This window comes from Staurois parvus, unplaced genomic scaffold (genome assembly GCF_062004578.1).
Source record: "Staurois parvus isolate SC_StPar_1 unplaced genomic scaffold, SC_StPar_1.0 ptg000347l, whole genome shotgun sequence".
Classification (NCBI taxonomy): domain Eukaryota; kingdom Metazoa; phylum Chordata; class Amphibia; order Anura; family Ranidae; genus Staurois; species Staurois parvus.
In genome coordinates, this window is record NW_028318143.1 from 7727417 (window position 1) to 7750268 (window position 22852).

The 22852-nt window shown below is 45.3% G+C and overlaps 1 protein-coding gene across 1 annotated transcript in view; it reads left to right on the plus strand.

Annotated features, from left to right (window-relative positions):
• LOC149456829 (cytochrome P450 4B1-like) overlaps positions 1-20545 on the plus strand; it is a 38056-nt gene extending 17511 nt beyond the window's left edge. The window contains exons 6-12 of the mRNA XM_089684359.1: positions 453-604; positions 2946-3052; positions 5056-5246; positions 9197-9231; positions 10535-10599; positions 17997-18079; positions 18665-20545. Coding sequence (XP_089540485.1) covers positions 453-604; positions 2946-3052; positions 5056-5246; positions 9197-9231; positions 10535-10599; positions 17997-18079; positions 18665-18872 — 841 coding nt within the window. The 3' untranslated portion in view covers positions 18873-20545. The remainder of the gene's footprint in view (positions 1-452; positions 605-2945; positions 3053-5055; positions 5247-9196; positions 9232-10534; positions 10600-17996; positions 18080-18664) is intronic.
• Positions 20546-22852: the final 2307 nt, after the last annotated feature.

Sequence of the window (22852 nt, forward strand, 5' to 3'; positions counted from 1 at the left end):
TGCAAGTCCTATAGCAGAATGACAAAAAAGGAAGTGTTCTTGTAAATTACCAGTAAACTCACATATTTAAAGGTTGTGTTCATTGTTATGTATTAGATGTTTTGTAGTATGTAGATCTCCTGTTCTGTCAAACTGCATTGTGTTCAAAAGCTGGTTTGTAGTCAGAATTTAAGCTTCTGTTACAGTTCCAATGCAGTAACAAGCTGAAATCCATCGTTTTCAATAGGCCCAGTTCACACCAATAGGTTGTGTTGGGGTGCACTGGGTTATAGGGAACATGCTACATTTAAATGCAGCCCCACCCCACTAGAAAAGTATTTTGGCTCCTGCCAGCCCACATCATTGCATGTGTTCCAAGAAAAAAAAAATACATGTCAACGCCTGTCAACTGGTTTTAGCACAAGCAATTTAAGTGGTGTTAATTGTATTTCTTCTTTTTCCCTTTTTTTAAGTGACAATGACTACATTAAAGCAGTTTATCAGCTGTCCTACCAGGTCGATCACAGGTTCCGTAACTTCATCTATCATAATGACTTCATATACTATCTCAGCCCCCAGGGATTACGCTTTCGAAAGGCACAAAGGATAGCGCATCAACATACAGGTGGGATTTTGTATGTACATCTTTATATACAGTTGTGTTCAAAATAATAGCAGTGTGTTGAAAAAAGTAAATAAAGCTCAAAATCCTTCTAATAGCTTTTATTTCCATACACACAAATGCGTTGGGAACACTACACATTCTATTCCAAATCAAAACATGAAGAAAAATAGATCAAATTTGTGTTGTTCCTCTAAAAAATTGAAAAACAGTGAATATTAGACTGTTCAAAAAAATAGCAGTGTTTGTATTCTTCTTTACAAACTCAAACATTCACTATATAAACTGAAAAATGTTTGAAGATTTTGCTTTCCTTTGAATCACTTAATGAATATTTGGTTGTATAAGCACTGTTTCTGAGAACTGCTGTACATCTGTGTTGCATGGAGTCAACCAACTTCTGGCCCCTGTGAACAGGTATTCCAGCCCAGGATGATTGGACTACATTCCACAGTTCTTCTCTATTTCTTTGTTTTGCCTCAGAAACGGCATTTTTGATGTCACCCCACAAGTTTTCTATTGGATTAAGATCCAGGGATTGGGCTGGCCACTCCATAACGTCAATCTTGTTGGTCTGGAACCAAGATGTTGCACGTTTACTGGTGTGTTTGGGGTCGTTGTCTTGTTGGAACACCCATTTCAAGGGCATTTCCTCTTCAGCATAAGGCAGCATGACCTCTTCAAGTATTCTGATGTATTCAAACTGATCCATGATCCCTGGTATGCGATAAATAGGCCCAACACCGTAGTATGAGAAACATCCCCATATCATGATGCTTGCACCACCATGCTTCACTGTCTTCACAGTGTACTGTGGCTTGAATTCAGTGTTTGGGGGTCGTCTGACAAACTGTCTCCGGCCACTAGACCCAAAAAGAACAATCTTACTTTCATCAGTCCACAAAATGTTGCACCATTTCTCTTTAGGCCAGTCAATGTGCTCTTTGGCAAATTGTAACCTCTTCAGCACGTCTTTTTTTCAACAGTGGGACTTTGCGGGGGCTTCTTGCAGATAGCTTGGCTTCACATAGGCGTCTTCTAATTGTAACAGTACTCACAGGGAACTTTAGACCTTCTTTGACCTTCCTGGAGCTGATTGTTGGCTGAGTCCTTGCCATTTTGGCTATTCTTCTATCCATTCGAATGGTAGTTTTTCGCTTTCTCCCACGTCTTTCAGGTTTTGGTTGCCATTTTAAAGCATTTCCGATCATTTTAGCTGAGCAGCCTATCATTTTCTGTACTTCTTTATATGTTTTCCCCTCTCCAATCAACTTTTTAATCAAGGTACGCTGTTCTTCTGAACAATGTCTGGAACGACCCATTTTCCTCAGAATTTCAGAGAGAAATGCACTGTAACCAGCATGTACAACATTTGCTGCCTTCCTTCCTTAAATAAGAGCAATAATTGCCACCTGTTTTTCAAAGAATGAATGACCTCACTAATAGAACTTCACACTGCTATTATTTTGAACATGCCCCTTTCAATGAGTGATTCAATTACACAGAATCAGCAGCATGCATGTCATGACTGTTGGGTCTTTTGGATTTCTCTTACTCTACTACACCTGCTAATAAATTATTTGCCATGTAGAAATATCACGTCTACCAAAAACAGTGATTGATCAGGTTAGTGATGTCTGACTGCTATTATTTTGAACACAATTGTATGTATGTGTGTGTTTAAATGAAATCTCATGTGTCTGAAGAGGCCAGTTATGGCATAGAGAGGGCAATACTGTTGCACATTTGAAAATGTCAAAAATTGCTACAGGGCCCATGGAGGTCCAGGGGTGGCCTTGTGGACAAAATGCGATCTGGTTTGTAGAGGGATCATTCTTCAATAGGCATGTCTTGTTGTTTAACAGATGATGCGTGGGATTGGCTTAATTGGTAGTGGTGACATAAAATTGTGTTAGTGATGCTGGTAAAGTCAATAGGGTCATTTATAGGTAAAATTGATCCAGGGAATATCTGATTGCCTCTCGGGGGATCAGGAAGGAATTTTTCTCCCTGCAGGAGCAAATTGGATCATGCTTTGCTGGGGTTGTTTTGCCTTCCACTGGATCAACCGTGGTTATAGGATTATACCTTTTTTTTTTTTTTTATGGTTGAACTGGATGGACTTTTGTCTTTTTTCAGCCAGATTAACTATGTAACTGTCATAGCTGGTGCTTATCAAAACTCCCAGGTCACTAATTTACCTTTTTGATGATCTTGGCTGGTTTAGCGCTGGTATTGTATGGTAAGCGATAGAGAACAGAGAAAAAAAATGGGCAGCTGCACAGCACACTATAGTTTCACAGTAAAAAAAAAAAACTAGACTAATTTTTCATTTGCATTTTAGATAAAGTAATCAAACAGAGAAAAGAATTGCTAAAATGTGAGAAGGAGTTGAACAAAATCAGCCAAAAAAGACATCTTGATTTTCTTGATATTCTCCTGTGTGCAAAGGTAAAATGTTCAAAGTAGTATGATGTTAGATCTAAGTTACATGTAGGAATCAGAATCATATTACCTTCAAAATCGAGGCCAGTAAACAGCTATATTCACAGTTAAAATTACGGTACATGTCTTGCCTGCCAATAGGTTTGTAGCCTTGTGATCCAGACAGCATACCCAGGACCCCACCTCAGGTGTCTGTATTACAGTTAAAGTAATATTGCTTAGTTGAGAACTTGTCCTTGATTCTGATTGGATAGTGAAGGAGCAGCAGCATTCAGATTAGGCCATTCCTGTGCACTACCCTCTTGTCTGCACACTCCCTGTGTTAGATTGCCAGCCCAGTGCAGTGCAGTTGTTCACATTGGCTTGCATTGCTGCCCCTTCTTCATTTTATTGTGCAAATAAATAAATGTAGTGTTTATAAATGGTATTATTCACATTGTTGAACAACTTTATGCTTCTGCATGCACTGCATTGATTTACTTACAAGTTTATTACGGGTCAATTAATTAAATTTTTGTTGAAAGGCACATTGATGGAGGAAAACAGATGCAAATGCATATAGAATAAAGAAGAAAAACTAGAGCTTTTTTTTTCTGAGAGAATAGGTGCTGGAACTCGCTCTTGAGAATAGGTGCTGGAACTCGCTCTTGAGAATAGGTGCTGGAACTCGCCCTTGAGAATAGGTGCTAGAACTCACGCTTGGGAATAGCTGCTGGAACTCGCCCTTGAGAATAGCTGCTGGAACTCGCCCTTGAGAATAGCTGCTGGAACTCGCCCTTGAGAATAGGTGCTGGAACTCGCTCTTGAGAACAGGTGCTGGAACTCGCCCTTGAGCATAGGTGCTGGAACTCGCCCCTTGAGAATAGGAGCTGAAACTCGCCCTTCAGAATTGGTGCTGGAACTCACCCTTCAGAATAGGTGCTGGAACCCGCTCTTGAGAATAGGTGCTGGAACCCGCCCTTGAGAATAGGTGCTGGAACTCGCTTTTGAGAATAGGTGCTGGAACTCGCCCTTGAGAATAGGTGCTGGAACTCGCCCTTTAGAATAGGTGCTGGAATTCATCCTTGGGAATAGATGCTGGAATTCACCCTTGGGAATACGTGCTGGAACTCACCCTTCAGAATAGATGCTGGAATTCACCCTTGGGAATACGTGCTGGAACTCACCCTTCAGAATAGGTGCTGGGACTCGCCCTTCAGAATAAGTGCTGGAACTCGCCCTTCAGAATAGGTGCTGGAACTCGCCCTTCAGAATAGGTGCTGGAACTTGCCCTTCAGAATAGGTGCTGGAACTTCTCCTTTCCCAGTCACCCCTTATCTCTGCTCTATACCCACCTCCAAATATCATTCTTTGGTTCCACCCTCCGCCCACCTTCCCGTACCACCCTTTTTAGAGTACACAGAATGAAGTATAATTTTGTGGTGCTAGGTAATTTGTATGGAAATTGTTAATGGTGGCAAGAAAAGCAGTAAAATAGATCTCCTGCAGCCAGCAAAAATACACCCACAATGGATCACCTGCAACAAAATACCACCCCACTAGATACCACTAGACCCCTGCAGCAACAACATATGTCTCTGCAACAAGCATCAATGGACCCTCCAGCAGCCAGGGACAATAGACCCCTCCCTCAACAGTAGATTCCTCCCAGAAACAACTGACCCCTCAACAACATAAAACCAACTCCCAGCAATAATAGATCCCCCAGCAACAACAATAGACCTCTTGGCAAACATAGATCCCCCCATGAACAATATATTCCCCCCCCAAGAATCAGAATCAATAGATCCTCCATCACACTCCAGCACCCCTTGCCATTACATACATTCAGTGCTGGAGGTGCTGGAACTGCGTTCCTCCACAATCCCACTGAAAAAAAGCCCTGAGAAAAACTCAATAAAATGTGGAAAAAAAATAAACTTTAATCATTCCGCAATCTGCTTCTTCATGCTAGGCAAGACTTGGAAACTCAAATGTAAATAAATGATTTATTAGTTGTGTGTATTTAGGATGAGAACGGTCAAGGCTTGTCTGATAAGGACCTGCGTGCTGAGGTGGACACGTTCATGTTTGAGGGACATGATACAACAGCCAGCGGGATCTCCTGGATATTCTACTGTATGGCCAAATACCCCGAACACCAAGAAAAATGTCGGGAGGAAATCAGAGAGTTACTGGGAGATCGGGACACCATGGAATGGTAAGAATCGGCTCTAATAAATGATTTTTATTACTATAAGCTGCTAGAGTACAGCTACAGTGGGGATCGAAAGTTTGGGCACCCCAGCTAAAAATTTGTATTAATGTGCATAAAGAAGCCAAGGAAAGATGGAAAAATCTCCAAAAGGCATCAAATTACAGATTAGACATTCTTATAATATGTCAAGAAAAGTTAGATTTTTTTTCCATCATTTACACTTTCAAAATAACAGAAAACAAAAAAATGGCATCTGCAAAAGTTTGGGCACCCTGCAGAATTTATAGCATGCACTGCCCCCTTTGCAAAGCTGAGACCTGCCAGTGTCATGGATTGTTCTCAATCATCGTCTGGGAAGACCAGGTGATGTCAAGCTCAAAGGTTTTAAATGCCCAGACTCATCTGACCTTGCCCCAACAATCAGCACCATGGGTTCTTCTAAGCAGTTGTCTAGAAAACTGAAACTGAAAATAGTTGACGCTCACAAAGCTGGAGAAGGCTATAAGAAGATAGCAAAGCGTTTTCAGATGTCAATATCCTCTGTTCGGAATGTAATTAAGAAATGGCAGTCATCAGGAACAGTGGAAGTTAAAGCAAGATCTGGAAGACCAAGAAAAATATCAGACAGAACAGCTCGCAGGATTGTGAGAAAAACAATTCAAAACCCACGTTTGACTGCACGATCCCTCCAGAAAGATCTGGCAGACACTGGAGTTGTGGTACACTATTCCACTATAAAGAGATACTTGTACAAATATGGTCTTCATGGAAGAGTCATCAGAAGAAAACCTCTTCTACGTCCTCACCACAAAAATCATCGTTTGAACTTTGCAAATGAACATATAGACAAGCCTGATGCATTTTGGAAACAAGTTCTGTGGACCGATGAGGTTAAAATTGAACTTTTTGGCCGGAATGAGCAAAGGTACAGTGGGGCAAAAAAGTATTTAGTCAGCCACCCATTGTGCAAGTTCTCCCACTTAAAAAGATGAGAGAGGCCGAGTTGTGTTTCTACCAAACAGTTCTATTTTGGTATCATCTGACCATATGACATTCTCCCAATCCTCTTTTGGATCATCCAAATGCTCTCTAGCAAACTTCAGACGGGCCCGGACATGTACTGGCTTAAGCAGGGGGACACGTCTGGCACTGCAGGATCTGAGTCCCTGGCGGCGTAGTGTGTTACTGATGGTAGCCTTTGTTAAGTTGGTCCCAGCTCTCTGCAGGTCATTCACTAGGTCCCCCCGTGTGGTCCTGAGATTTTTGCTCACCGTTCTTGTGATCATTTTGACCCCACGGGGTGAGATCTTGCGTGGAGCCCCAGATTGAGGGAGATTATCAGTGGTCTTGTATGTCTTCCATTTTCTAATTATTGCTCCCACAGTTGATTTGTTCACACCAAGCTGCTTGCCTATTGCAGATTCAGTCTTTCCAGCCTGGTGCAGCTCTACAATTTTGTTTCTGGTGTCCTTCGACAGCTCTTTGGTCTTCACCATAGTGGAGTTTGGAGTGTGCCTGTTTGAGGTTGTGGACAGGTGTCTTTTATACTGATAACAAGTTCAAACAGGTGCCATTGATACAGGTAATGAGTGCAGGACAGAGGATCCTCTTAAAGAAGAAGGTACAGGTCTGTGAGAGCCAGAAATCTTGCTTGTTTGTAGGTGACCAAATACTTATTTTCCACCATAATTTGCAAATAAATTCTTTCCAAATCAGCCAATGTGATTGTCTGGATTTGTTTTCTCATTTTGTCTCTCATAGTTGAGGTCTACCTATGATGCCAATTACAGGCCTCTCTCATCTCTGTAAGTGGGAGAACTTGCACAATTGGTGGCGGACTAAATACTTTTTTGCCCCACTGTACGTTTGGAGAAGAAGGGGCACAGAATTTAATGAAAAGAACCTCTGTCCAACTGTTAAGCATGGGGTTGGATCAATCATGCTTTGGGGTTGTGTTGCAGCCAGTGGCACAGGGAACATCTCACGAGTAGAAGGAAAAATGGATTCAATAAAATTTCAGCAAATTTTGGATGGTAATTTGATGCCATCTGTGAAAAAGCTGAAGTTAAAGAGAGGATGGCTTCTACAAATGGATAATGATCCTAAACACACTTTGAAATCCACGGGGGATTACATCAAGAGGCGTAAACTGAAGGTTTTGCCATGGCCTTCGCAATCTCCTGACCTCAACATAATTGAAAATCTATGGATAGACCTTAAAAGAGCAGTGAGTGACAGACAGCCCAGAAATCTCAAAGAACTGAAAGACTTTTGTAAGGAAGAATGGGCAAAGATACCTCAAACAAGAATTGAAAGACTCTTGGCTGGCTACAAAAAGCGTTTACAAGCTGTGATACTTGCCAAAGTACAAGATATTAACTCTGCAGGGTGCCCAAACTTTTGCAGACGCCATTTTTTTGTTTTCGGTTATTTTGAAAGTGTAAATGATGGAAATAAAATTTAACTTTTGTTGACATATTATAAGAATGTCTAATCTGTAATTTGATGCCTTTTGGAGATTTTTCCATCTTTCCTTGGCTTCTTTATGCACATTAATACAAATTTTTAGCTGGGGTGCCCAAACTTTTGATCCCCACTGTATATTTAAGAAAACTCATTACTGTCCACTGAGTCACTGAACTCCAGTCAGATATAAAAAAAAACACAATTTAGTGTAGTTGTGTATTCCTTTAAAAATTTGTTGCTGTACAGTATTTTAATATTGAACTAGAATATGTACCAGAATCTGTCTTGACATTGGTCTCCAGTCATTTCCTGCACAGTAACACCCAGACTGGGAGAGGGTAAGGCAGCACAAGCAGCAATGAGAAGGAGCGGAAAGCCAATGAGAACAACTGTATGGTGATGGCAATCTAAAACTTCCTTCCGGAAGGTAAGTTTATCTTTCCTTATCCTCAAGTTAATATTATAACCAAATTGTAGGAGTACATATAGAAGACAAATGATTATATACTGTATGTAATGCAGCCCTACCAGGGGCGGACTGACCATTTGGAAACTGGGGCGCTGCCCAAGGGCCCGGGGTCAGTAGGGGGCCCCATGAGATGCCCCTGGTACCTTTTTCATAGGCGTTTTTGAGTTTGGGCAAGGACACAGGGGCCCCATGATCCCCTATTACCCGGGGGCCCCATGAGTTGTCAGTCCGCCCCTGAGCCCTACAGGACAGTTCTTAACAGCTGCAGCACTGGGCTCATGAGTTTAATTCCCCCCTTGTGACATTAGCTGCATGGATTCATTCTTCCTCTGTTTATATGAGGTTTTTCTAGGCGCTCGGCTTCTTTTCCACAATGCATGCCAGCAAGTTAAGCTACCTAAACTGGTCCCAGTGCATGTGTGTTAGACATGTGTGGTTCTTTTAGTTCCGAATTGAAATTTTTGAGTTTTCGGAGAATCGGATATATGTGAATTTCCACATTACAATAGTAACAAATTTAAACTAATCCGAAATAATGTGGCCTCGGGATTTAAAGCCCTTGTAGCCTTCTCCTGAAGAGACTGTGTTTCACAAGTCCCATATGACTCTAATTTAACAAGAGGGTCTTGATTCTTTTTTTGATTCAGTGAGCTCTGCCCTGAAGCTAGAGGATCAGCCTACCGTTTCAAGCATTAGGTATTATAGAGCTGTGGCTATGAAGATCTTCCCATTGCATTGTGTATGCAAATCATTTCTTTATGAGGACTGGAAGCAACCTGTGGAATTATGGTTCCCTCCTGACAATGTTAAGGAACGTTTTCCCTTTGATGTGTATTTTCTTGAAAACTGATGCAAATGTCTACAGCACTGTGTTACAGATTTGATGGTCTATTACCAGCACACAAGCTTGTGATTCGCAGGGGCTTAATGTCTGTTCACATGATTAGGGCACTTTGTCTTGAAGCCTGGCATGCTGAGGATTCCCTAAACAAATTTTTTTTTTTACTCTCCCTCTAAGGCTTGACAGTATCATTCATGATACTTCTGTTGATTGTCAGTGAGAGAATTAGTGCCCAATCGCTTTTATCAATGGGAAGAATAGTGCTTCATCATCAGCCTCTGTAGGAGGAAGCAGGGCCGAATCTAGCCTGTCTGATGTGGGGGTGCAGTAAAAAAATGTCAGGGGGCCAGAGGATGCAAGATCAGTGGGGCAGTGTACAGGAGTCAGTAGGGCAGTGTACAGGGGTCTGCCAGATAGAGGGTCAGTAGGGCAGTATACAGGGGTCAGCAGAACGAAGGACGGGGTCAGTAGGGCAGTGTACAGGGGGTCAGTAGGGCAGTGTACAGGGGGTCAGTAGGGCAGTGTACAGGGGGTCAGTAGGGCAGTGTACAGGGGTCAGCAGGGCAGTGTACAGGGATTCAGCTGGGCAGTGTACAGAGGGTCAGCAGGACAGAGGACAGGGGGATAAGCAGGATGGAAGATGGGGTCAGCAGGGCAGAGGACAGGGGGTCAGAAGAGCAGTGCACAGGGATTAGTAGGGCAAGGTACAGGGGGTCAAATCCCCCCCATTCCCCCTCTTAACCAAAATCCCCCCAGCCTCTCCTAGCACAAATCCCCCCTCCTAGCACATATCCCCCCATTCCTCCTCCTTGCTGCAGAAATCCCCCCCCCCACGTTACCTTTCCCAGCACCTATAGCCCCCCTTCTCCCCTCCTCCACAAACCTCCTCATCTGAACCTAAGCACAAATGAGTGGTCCAGGACAATTCCCCGCCTGTATGTTCGACACCCCCTACCCCTCCAAAATTTACAGGCGGGAATTGCTACAGAGCCAGAGGAGGTGTGCTGTGCTCTCCCCCTCCTGTAGACAGATCCTGACACAGGATCGCTCTTCATTGGGCTGTACACACATGGTTTGATTACCTACTCCCTATGTCCTCCAAGAGGGGATCCCATTCTCCCCACTGGATTTTTTTTTTTAAATTGTAGAATACAAGATTAGGAGCTGGAACCCGCAAGGGTGGCCATGTAGAAGATGGGCAGTAAGGAAGATCTCACTGCTAGCGTATCCAAGAGAATAAGGACATTCCATAATATGGAATAAGGATCAAATGGCCAATCACAAGGCTCCATCTAGACCTATAAGTCTATTTAAGGGGAATTAATTATATAGTGTATGTATAAATAAGAAATATTGGAAGGCAGTCATACAGATTACCTGTTTTTGATGGGTCATCCTTTATAAATTGTTATTATCTTTCCTTTCTGGAAAAGACCACACAAAAAACTTTGCTTAGGTTTATATAATGCTGGCCTTCTTGGATCAGAGAAATAATATTTATTCTATCCTATACAGGTTCACTGATTATCCTGAGCATTTACTGTATAAACAGATCAACCAGTTGCTGGAAAGACCCTGAGGTGATGTAATGAGCGATAATATTCCACATGTTTTAAGTCCACGAGACACTTTGAACATGAGCCAGATATTATTATTATTATTATTATTACAAGTACTTATATAGCGCTGTCAATTTAGGCAACACTTTACATATATTGTACATTCACATCAGTCCCTAACCCTCAAGTGGCGCACAATCTAAGGTCCCTACTGTACATTCATACACATACTAGGTAGAAGTGGACTTTTGCAAAAATTGGACTATTCATTCTGAAAGGTTATAGCAAATAATATTCTATGCTGATAACCCATTTTCAGCTAATATATTATACAGTACACTATATGTAAGATTCAAGGATTGGGATAAACCATAACCTATCCTCTATCAGATTTCTATTGCTGTCTGTGTCCCTATTGAGTAGATTTCCTCCCTCACTACCTGTCATAATGACCATGTATGTTGGGAGGGGAAACCTATTTGACAGGGACACAAACAACGACAAAAACCTGAGATCCTAACCCTTCTTTATGATATCCGAAAAACCAGAGATCCTAACTCTTCTCCATGATATCCAAAAAACCTGAGATCCTAACTCTTCCCCATGATATTCATAAAACCTGAGATCCTAACTCTTCCCCATGATATCCAAAAAACCTGAGATCCTAATTCTTCCCCATGATATCCAAAAAACCTGAGATCCTAACTCTTCCCCATGATATCCATAAAACCTGAGATCCTAACTCTTCCCCATGATATCCAAAAAACCTGAGATCCTAATTCTTCCCCATGATATCCAAAAAACCTGAGATCCTAATTCTTCCCCATGATATCCAAAAAACCTGAGATCCTAACTCTTCCCCATGATATCCATAAAACCTGAGATCCTAACTCTTCCCCATGATATCCAAAAAACCTGAGATCCTAACTCTTCTCCATGATATCCAAAAACCTGAGATCCTAACTCTTCTCCATGATATCCAAAAAATCTGAGATCCTAACTCTTCCCCATGATATCCCAAAAAACTGAGATCCTAACTCTTCTTCATGATATCCAAAAAACCTGAGATCCTATCTCTTCTCCATGATATCCAAAAACCTGAGATCCTAACTCTTCCCCATGATATCCAAAAAGCTGAGATCCTATCTCTTCTCCATGATATCCAAGAAACCTGAGATCCTAACTCTTTTCCATGATATTCAAAAAACCTGAGATCCTAACTCTTCTCCATGATATCCAAAAACCTGAGATCCTAACTCTTCTCCATGATATCCAAAAAACCTGAGATCCTAACTCTTCTCCATGATATCCAAAAACCTAAGATCCTAACTCCTCTCCATGATATCCAAAAACCTGAGATCCTAACTCTTCTCCATGATATCCAAAAACCTGAGATCCTAACTCTTCTCCATGATATCCAAAAAACCTGAGATCCTAACTCTTCCCCATGATATCCAAAAAACCTGAGATCCTAACTCTTCCCTATGATATCCCAAAAAACTGAGATCCTAACTCTTCTTCATGATATCCAAAAAACCTGAGATCCTATCTCTTCTCCATGATATCCAAAAACCTGAGATCCTAACTCTTCCCCATGATATCCAAAAACCTGAGACCCTATCTCTTCTCCATGATATCCAAGAAACCTGAGATCCTAACTCTTTTCCATGATATTCAAAAAACCTGAGATCCTAACTCTTCTCCATGATATCCAAAAACCTGAGATCCTAACTCTTTTCCATGATATTCATAAAACCTGAGATCCTAACTCTTCTCCATGATATCCAAAAACCTGAGATCCTAACTCTTCTCCATGATATCCAAAAACCTGAGATCCTAACTCTTCTCCATGATATCCAAAAAACCTGAGATCCTAACTCTTCCCCATGATATCCAAAAAACCTGAGATCCTAACTCTTCCCTATGATATCCCAAAAAACTGAGATCCTAACTCTTCTTCATGATATCCCAAAAACCTGAGATCCTAACTCTTCCCCATGATATCCCAAAAACCTGAGATCCTAACTCTTCTCCATGATATCCATAAAACCTGAGATCCTAACTCTTCCCCATGATATCCCAAAAACCTGAGATCCTAACTCTTCCCCATGATATCCCAAAAACCTGAGATCCTAACTCTTCCCCATGATATCCAAAAAACCTGAGATCCTAACTCTTCTCCATTATATCCATAAAACCTGAGATCCTAACTCTTCCCCATGATATCCCAAAAACCTGAGATCCTAACTCTTCCCCATGATATCCCAAAAACCTGAGATCCTAACCCGGATCGCCGGACATCTACCCGGACCGTCACCGCTCTGCCCACCGGGTCCCGCCGACCTGCCTGCCTGCCCAGGGCCCTCCCCATCAGCCTCGCTGATCACCCTGGACCACCAGGAACCGGCACGGCCTCACGGTCTCCCTGGAGCCCTCCCTAGCTCTGGGACCACCCCAGACCACCCGGCACCCAGCCGCCACCTCGGGGCACCCAGCTGCTCGCACCCGGCGACCCTGCCTGGGAACTGCTTCAGGCCTCCCAGCACCCTGCGGGCCACCCTGCACCAGCCAGCCCCAGACCAGGAACCTTTCCAGGACAACGCCGCACCTCCGCTACCTGCATCGAGGGGATTCCGTAAAACCATGGGTCTGTAATGCCGTTCCAGATATTGCAATGCATTGTTGTTGAGGATTCTCCCGTCCTTCCCATCTCTTGGCCTTTGCTTGGCAACTCGAAGTCTAAGCTCCCAGCTAACACCCCTGGACACCCAGCACCCAGCTACCGGGTACCCAGCTACCACCCCTGGACACCCAGCACCCAGCTACCGGGCACCCAGCTACCACCTCTGGTCACCCAACACCCGGACCACCCAGCGAATCGAGACGTCGCCCAGCGAATCGAGACGTCGCCCAGCGAATCGAGACGTCGCCCAGCGAATCAAGACGTCGCCCAGCGAATCTCCCAGACCCGGACCACCCAGCGAATCTCCAGTCACCGAGCCGCCAGGATCACCAGACACCTTGCCTGCCAACGCCCCCCAACATCGCACCCTACGTCCCCTCCACTCGCCGATCCACCAGACCCACTGATGCCCCCTCGGACGCCAGCATACTGCACCCACAGATTGCAGCCAGCCAGCTGCTGGACTCTACTCCCACTCTCCCCCTACAGAAGGACTCTAGTGGACTCCTCCACGGTGATATAGACTCTCCACATCACCTCGCCCTGACCCGTATCCCTTCACCTCCCCTGTCCCGAACAGCACTGCACTCACCCCAGCATGCCACCTGCACTTCTCCTCCTCGTTTTCCTCTCCTCCATCCCAAAAATCGCCTCCCTCTACCCGCCCACCCCCCCAAAACAGCTCTACATTGCCCCTTCACTTCTGCCCTTTCCCCACTACGGCACTCACCACCTCCTCCTGGTACTCCACTCCCTGGTCGACCCACGTGCCACCACTACCAGACCCACACGCTCCTGCACCTCCCATTCCCATGCCACCCTCCTCACCCTTCTCCTTCTCCTATCCGCTGGGGACATCTCCCCGAACCCTGGCCCCTCACCACCTCTCCCCCCCTCCAGGGACCCCCCTGCTCCCGCCAGCCGCCGCAACCCCCTCAACCTCATACCTGTGCACCTCCTCCCCACATCCATCCCCCCTCTCTCGGTTGCACTTCTGAACGCCCGCTCGGTTTGCAACAAACTAACTGCCATCCATGACCTCTTTATCTCCCGCTCCCTCAACCTCCTAGCCATCACCGAAACCTGGGTACAGGCCACCGACTCTACCTCCCCTGTGGCACTCTCTCATGGAGGTCTCATCTGGTCCCATTCACCAAGACTGGGCGGTCACAAAGGTGGTGGTGTCGGCCTGCTCCTATCACCGCTGAGCACCTTCCAGGTCCTCCCTAACCCCCCCTCCCTAACCTTCTCCTCCTTCGAGGCTCACTGCATCCGGCTCTTCTCACCCACCCCCTTAAGGATCGCAGTGATCTACAGGCCCCCCGGATCCATAGCCCGCTTCCTGGATGACTTCGCCGCCTGGCTTCCCTTCTTCCTCTCCTCTGAGCTACCGACCATCATCCTCGGGGACTTCAACATCCCCATCAACGACCACACCCCAGCTACCTCTCAACTCCTCCACCTAACCACCTCCTTCGCGCTCACACAACACACTCAATCCTCCACCCACATCAATGGGAACACCCTGGACCTCGTCTTCTCCCACCTCTGTACCCTTAACCACTTCACTAACACCCCCTTCCCTCTCTCCGACCACCACCTCCTCACGTTCTCCATCTCCCCTTCCCCTAACTCCCCCCCCCCCAGTGCGCCAAACCATCACCAGCCGCAACCTCCGCAACCTGCACCCGGCCCCCCTCCACTCGGCTGCCGACCGCTTGCACGACAGCATCCTTCCACTGTCATGTCCTGACCTAGCCACCACCGCGTACAACGACTCACTATCAGCCACCCTAGACTCTCTGGCACCCCTAACCACACGCAACATCAAACCCAGACCGCTCCAACCATGGCAGAACGACCACACTAAATGCCTCAAACGTCGCAGTCGTGCGCTGGAGAGACTATGGCGCAAAACCAGGTCCCCTCATGCATTCTCCCTCTACAAATCTGCCTTCCTCACCTACACCTCCTCCCTCCACGCCGCCAAGCAGGACTACTTCGTTGACCTGATCAACACCCTCTCAAACTGCCCTCGCCGACTCTTCTCCACCTTCAACTCCCTGCTCTCTCCCCCCCCTCCTCCACTCAGTACCTCACTTACCGCCCACGAGATTGCCACTCATCTCCATAGCAAGATTGACGCAATCCGCAAGGACATAGTCAACTTGCAGTCTACCTCCCCATCTAGCCTCTCCCCTTCCATCACCATCTCATCTCTCCCCTCCTCTGACCTTGCAACGGCACTGCCCCCCACCACACCCAAGGCCCTGCCTACCGTAACCCCCCCATCACTGCACTCCTTCAGCCCTACTACCACTGAGGAAGTCACCAGAGTCTTCTCAGAAGCCCGCCTCACTACCTGCCCCCTGGACCCTATCCCCTCTCAACTCCTCCGGTCACCCCCCTCTTCCCTCATCCGCTCCCTTACCCACATCTTCAATCTCTCCCTCGCTACTGGCGTCTTCCCCTCCCCCCTAAAACATGCGCACATCACCCCCATACTCAAAAAGCCCTCCCTGGACCCCACTGACCTCAACAACCTCAGACCAATTTCCCTGCTGCCACTCATGTCCAAGCTCCTTGAGCGCTTGGTCTACGATCGCCTAAGCGCCCACCTAACTGACAACAACCTCCTTGACCCACTACAGTCCGGCTTCCGTCCCCTACACTCCACCGAAACTGCCCTCCTCAAAATCACCAACGATCTACTAACCGCCAAAGCCAAAGGCGACTACTCTGTCCTCCTCCTCCTAGACCTCTCTGCGGCTTTTGACACAGTCGACCACCCCCTCCTCCTTAATAAACTACTCTCCCTTGGCATCAGAGACACCGCTCTCTCTTGGTTCTTGTGCTATCTATCCCAACGCTCCTTCAGCGTTTCCTACAACGGCGCCACCTCCTCTTCCCTCCCCCTCTCTGTTGGGGTCCCCCAGGGCTCTGTCCTTGGACCCCTTCTCTTCTCCATCTACACCTCCTCCCTTGGCAAACTCATACACTCCCACGGCTTCAACTACCACCTCTATGCTGATGATACTCAAATCTACCTATCCACCCCTCACCTCACCCCCACATTCTCCGCCCGCATCACTCACCTCCTAAACGACATCTCTGACTGGATGTCGCTCCATTTCCTCAAACTCAACCTCTCCAAAACCGAGCTTCTCGTCTTTCCCCCTTCCCGTGCCCCCCCCCCCCCATCCTTTCCATCACTACCAACAACACCACCATCAATCCCGCCCAGCAAGCCAAGGTCCTTGGCGTCATTCTGGACTCAAACCTTTCCTTCCAACCTCATGTCAAATCACTCACAAATACATGCAGGCTCCACCTTCGCAACATCGCCAAAATACGCTCCTTCCTTACCCCAGACACCACTAAACTACTCGTTCACTCCCTGATTATCTCACGCCTTGACTACTGCAACTCCCTCCTCATCGGCCTACCCCAGTGCAAACTCTCCCCGCTTCAGACCATCCTGAACTCAGCTGCCAGACTCATCCACCTCACCAGCCGCTCCACCTCTGCCACCCCCCTCTGCCTCTCCCTCCACTGGCTCCCCATTGCCCAACGCATTAAATTCAAACTGCTCACTCTGACCTATAAAGCCATTCACAACACTGCCCCTAACTACCTCACCGACCTGATTCCCAAGTACCACCCTACCCGTACCCTTCGCTCTTCACAGGACCTCCTTCTATCTTGCTCCCTGGTCTCCTCCTCCCACGCACGACTGCAAGACTTCTCCAGGTCCTCCCCCATCCTCTGGAACTCACTACCCCAATCCATCAGACTGTCACCTTCCCTCCTCACCTTCAGGCGCTCCCTGAAAACCCACCTCTTCAGGGAAGCCTACCCCACCCTCACCTAACAGCCGCTGCCCTTCCCTCCTCCTACCACTCCATCCCCCACAGCCGTTTCCTCCTGTACCTCTACCCCCTCCCTCCTAGATTGTAAGCTCGAAAGAGTAGGGCCCTCTTACCCCTTGTGTGCTGTTTGATGTTACTGTACTGTTTCATGTATTGTCCCCCCTCTATTGTACAGCGCTGAGCAAACCCTTTGGCGCTATATAAACTCGATAAATAAATAAATAATAAATAAATAAATGATATCCAAAAAACCTGAGATCCTAACTCTTCTCCATTATATCCAAAACAAACAAAGTTTGGCCTAAGCTCCACTTTAAAGTGATATTTAAAGCAAGTTGAATAAAATAATGTTATACTTACCTGCTGTGAGCAGTGGTTTTGCACAGAGCAGTTCTGATCCTCCTCTTCTCAGGTCTACCCCCCTCTTCCTGCTTCTCCCTCCTGTCGAGTGCCCCCGGAGCAAGCAGCGTGTATGGGGGTACTCAAGCAGGCTTGCTCCTGAGCTGCTGCTCTGCATGTCCATTCACACACAGAACTGCGGTTCGGCCTTGCCCTCTCTCTGTCCTCATTAGCATACTGGCTGTGATTTGACAGCAATAGGAGCCCATGTCTCCTGTTGCTGTTTGAGCCGAAGAGGAGGGAGAGTCCCTGGAGAGCCCATCGCTAAATCACAATGGGGCTCAGGTAAGTATTAGGGGGCTGGGGGGCTGCTGCACATAGGTTTTTTTACCTTCATGAAGGTTAAAAACCTTGAGCCTTTAGAACCACTTTAAGTTTTGACTCATCATTTTACGTGCATGTAAGATATTATCAAGGTGCAGTACACGTTCCTACAAAATTATGTCTGAATATTTTCTATCAATTAGGTGTTTGACCCACTACGGTTTTCTTCAGAGAATTCATCAGACAGACACCCCCATGCCTTCCTTCCATTTTCTGCTGGGGCACGGTAAGGAAGTATAAACTCCATTATCCAACCATTTTGCTGCTTTTTGCTATTGTGAGATTCAGCCACCAGTACCACAATGATACTGTCAGCTCAGTAAGCTCCAATTCACATACTGTATGTGCTAATAGACCCCTGATGTCCACATGAAGAGGACCTGTCACCTGCACAATGCTGTCACAAACAGTGCTTGTGGTGTGAGTTTCTATTGCTGTCTCAGTCCCCATTAGGAAGATTCACATTCACGTTATGTCTTAAAGTGAATGAGTTAGAGTTCAACATTCAGCAAAGCTGACAATTCCTACTAATTGAAGAGTTGTAGCTCTGATTTGCACGGGACAAGTGTGACCTCTGCAGTGAGACCACAGCTTCTACAAAAAGAACAAGGGTCATGCTCTACAACATGCTGGCAGGGGACAGGCTTTTCTACTCAGGCTGTGGCTGCTTTCTAAAGAAAACAAATGGTAAAACTTTGCACCCCTCTTGCACTAATGCACTTGGAATGTATTCAGTAGATTTAAACTAAACGTTAAGTTGGACATAAAGTTATGGAAAGTTAACCTGCTAATGTAATATTTTGTTTTGTAGGAATTGCATTGGACAAAACTTTGCAATGAATGAAATGAAGGTAGCCGTGGCTCTGACATTACAGAGGTTTCAGCTGCTTCCGGATCCAGAAAATGAGCCAGTTAAAATCCCTCAAATCGTTCTTCGTTCTTTAAACGGGATTCATATAAATGTGAAGAAGATCAAAAAAAACTGCATGGACAATACACCTGTAGATGGTAGCGAATAGACTGATACACAAGAGATAAATCTAATAGTCCTGCAATCTACACTATTCGCCATGACCTTTATTCCCGTCATTTTAAAGGGCTTCTTACTTGATCAGCTGAGATTCTAATAATCTGCTACTGAAGCCAGTTTTCTTACCAGCTGAAAATGCTACCAACACAACCAGGACTAGTGATGGGTAAAACCAGGATATTATGGCTGTTCCGTTCAGTACGGACAAAGGATGTTGTTACAGTATATGTAAACCCTCACCTTGTAAGGCTACATGTACACTGGAATTGCTGTAGACATCAACTCTACTGGTAGCAGAAAAAAGCTAAATGCGGCAAGAACGTGTGTAAATGCGGTAATGCGTTTAGCCACGTTTAGAGTTTGGATGTTTATTCATTTCATTAGTCAGAGTACTTGTCATTGAAATGAATAAACACCCAAGAGCTAAACACAGCTAGTGCTTAGGTGCATTTACCTGCATTTTTGCCGCGCTTGGCGGTTTTTGGCCAAAGCGTTCCTCTCCTGAATGCACTTCGTCTGTGTTCAGAAAAGGGACGTTAAACTCTGTTGCTGCTAAACTTGGATAAAAGCCCATGTGTGCTTCTACTGAGTTGAGTTCAGGGGCTTTGGCAAAAAAATTGCAAAAGCTCCTAAACTAGGAGCAGCAGTGTACACGAGGCCCTAAACAAACTGTTCAGTTTAAAATAGAAATGAAAGGCAAAATATTTGTCTGTACATAGAAAAAAAACATTATAAATACCTTTTTTTTTTCTCTTTTTTTTTTTTATAAGTGATCACATTCCCTCTGTTCTCAGCTGCACATAGGTGGGGAGGAGAAACAGCAGAACACTGGTCTTCCCAGTGAATGGCTATGCAAGGGAGCGTGTCTGATCAGTGGAGGAAAGCACACTGAGTTCTCAACATAGCTAGAGAACTGACCAGGCTGTGCTTTTATGCCTAGTGTGGTCAGTTTTTATTAATAGGAAAGCAAGGGGACTGGCAGGGTCACCAGGCATTTCACATAAAGGAAGCAATGTGAAAATAGCAGGATACTTTCTCATACAAGTACATGGTACAGCAAGCACATATCAGGGATATGAAATGTTGGGTTCGAATAATACCTGTGACCTTTTTAACAGTTTAAAGTTTATTTGGAAGTTTATTCGATATTACATATAGACAAAATACAAAGAAACGTATCATGCTAGAAACAAATCGCTATTTTATACAAAAAATCATAACCTTTGCTTGAGGAAAAGGGAGGGGGCGGGTGTTATACAGAGGTTGCCCATGCGGACCACATTTTTTTGTGTTTAGTTGGGCAGCCTCTGCTTAAAAACATTAGTCGATACATTGGGAGCATAGAGGTGAGAGCTGAACTCCAGTGGGAATAAAACAGTGGGGTGCCATTGCTTCCATTTAAGAAGTATCTCTCATCTAGCAAAAAAAAGGGCATTAAAGAGTTTAGCAGGTTTGGAAGCAATTAGGATGTCATAGAGGTCCAGAGGAACACCGAGGGTTCTGAAATCAGTTGCAGGTTTAGTATCACTGACATTCTCACTGCCATTTTCCCCAATATACATAAATCGGCGGGCATCTCCTTGCTACATGGTGCAATAAGCTACATGACTTTTTTTTTGGAAGAACTAACAGTTAATAAAGTGAACTTACCAATGTCTATAATCTTTATTTGTACAATGTTCCATATTATTTTAAGTGATTGTAAAGGGTTTTTTTGAAATGACATGGTACACTTACCTGCGCTGTGCACAGATCAACCCTGAATCTCCTCTTCACTGGAATTTTCAGTTCCTCCTCTTCTTAATGTGTCACCATAGGAATCTGCTATGGTGCGGGCTTGCTCATGAGCCTGGCTGTGTGTGTCCATAGACATACACATCATGGTTTGGCCCCACCCTCCTCACAGGACTTGACTGACAGCAGCAAGAGCCAATGGTTTCTGCTGCTCTCAGTAAACTCCAAGGATTGCAGGAAGAGAGGAGAGTGGGGCTGTTGGTGGGGACAGCGCTGGATTGACAGTGGTATCAGGTAAAGGGGGGGGGGGGGGTCAGACACATGAAGGGTTTTCACCCTAATGCAGAGAATGCATTAAGGTAAAAAACCTTTTTGTCATTAGAAGCACTTTAGGCTCCATTTACACTAAGTCATTTCAAATCGCGGGTGGAATTGCGATTTGAAAACACGTGTTCAGGAGCCATTCATTTCAATGCACTTGAAAATGCTGGGCATTTTTGCCGTGATCACGGTGCGTTTTTCCAAGCTACAAATGTGTTGGGTTCACACAAACAAAATCGCAGGACGCCCAACACCCAAAAACCCTTTCGGAACTGTTTCCTGCGATTTTGTTTGTGTGATTGCGGCATTTTTGCCACGCAGAAAAACGTGCTGCAATCTCGACAAAAATGCCCCACGATTTCAGGTGCCATTGACATAAATGGCACCTGAACATGCATATACGCATTTTCACAGCTCGTTTTCAAATTGCAGGCAGAATCATTGCAATTCCACCCACGATTTGAAATGTCTTAGTGTGAATGGAGCCTGAAGATTCTTTATTTATAAATTCCACCAAAACACATATTCATGAACATTACACATAAATCTCAGAAAAAGATAATTGGGACACACAGCATAATGCATTATTATTATTATACAGGATTTATATGGCGCCAACAGTTTGCTCAGCACTTTACAATATAACGGGGGACAATACAGCAACAATACAGTTCAATACAAGAGGGTTAGGAGGGCCTGATCCTTTGAGCTTACAATCTAGGAGATGCATAGAAGGAAACAACTATTCCTTAGAGGTACAAAGATGAAATACAATCAGATCCGTTTTGTGAAACAACGCATATTTTTAACATGTTCCTAAATCCAAGGAAAGGAAAAAGAATCTTCTTGAGTCCAACACTTGGGAGATGGCACTTGGGGTAAATAGGGAATTCTTTTAGTAACAGCCCCAAGGACCACAAGGGACAAGCACCGCTGTAGCCAATGGGAGAAAGAGAAGACATGAAGAGAGAGGGGAAAAAAAACAATGTTACAGGTTTTAATATTTTTGATAAAGTGCATCTAAGGCCAAACATTTTTCATGGAGTGGAGAATGATTAATACCCCTAAGGACTTTTTTCTGTCCTATTTGGGGGTTTCACCTGCTATGTACAGAATGAAAAGTGAGAGGAAATCTTTCCACTTAGAGGGGATTCCCCTTGCACAGCTTAATTGAAAAATGTGGAGGGTTTCTCTTTTTTATTGCTCTGATAACTACTTTGTTTTGGATTTCCCACTCATTGACACTGGCCATACACTGTAAGGCAGGGGTGTCAAGCTCAATAGCTTCACGGGCTGCATCAGCATTATGGAGCTGGTTGTATCTGTAAGGCTAAATGTCCAGAGCACCTCACTTCCCCTTACATCAGATGTCAAGATCTCCCCTCCATCAGGGTCCCCCACCCTGCCTTATATCACAGTGCACCCCTCTTAGCTTGTGCTGCTGCCAGGAAGAAGCTGGGGCACAGCTGGAAAGCAGAAAGTGCAGGATCTGGAGGAGGACCAGAGGAGGCCTGGAGTTTGCTGCCATGGTGTACTAAATGCTGAGACCAGGAGAGGTGGAGATGAGGGGATGCACAGAGAGGTGCAGGACCTGGTGGAGGAGTTCTTTCTTCCTCTCTGCTGCCGACTGGGGAGACAAGGTGAGGGCGAAGACAAGGGGGGTGCCGCAGTTGCAGGCGAAGTGTGAGGGCCACATGGAATAGCCTGGCAGGCTGGATTCGGCCCATGGGCCTTGTATTTGACACATATGCAAAAGGTTATAAGATTTCTCTGGTTATGTCCTGTAACCTGGTTATGAGAGGAAACAATTCCCCCATTCACACAAAACAATGCACATCGATGAATCTCCCCTGCTGGCTATTGAATTCTGACAGCTGGTGGCACCCATGACAGTCAAAGAATGCCTGAATAGTG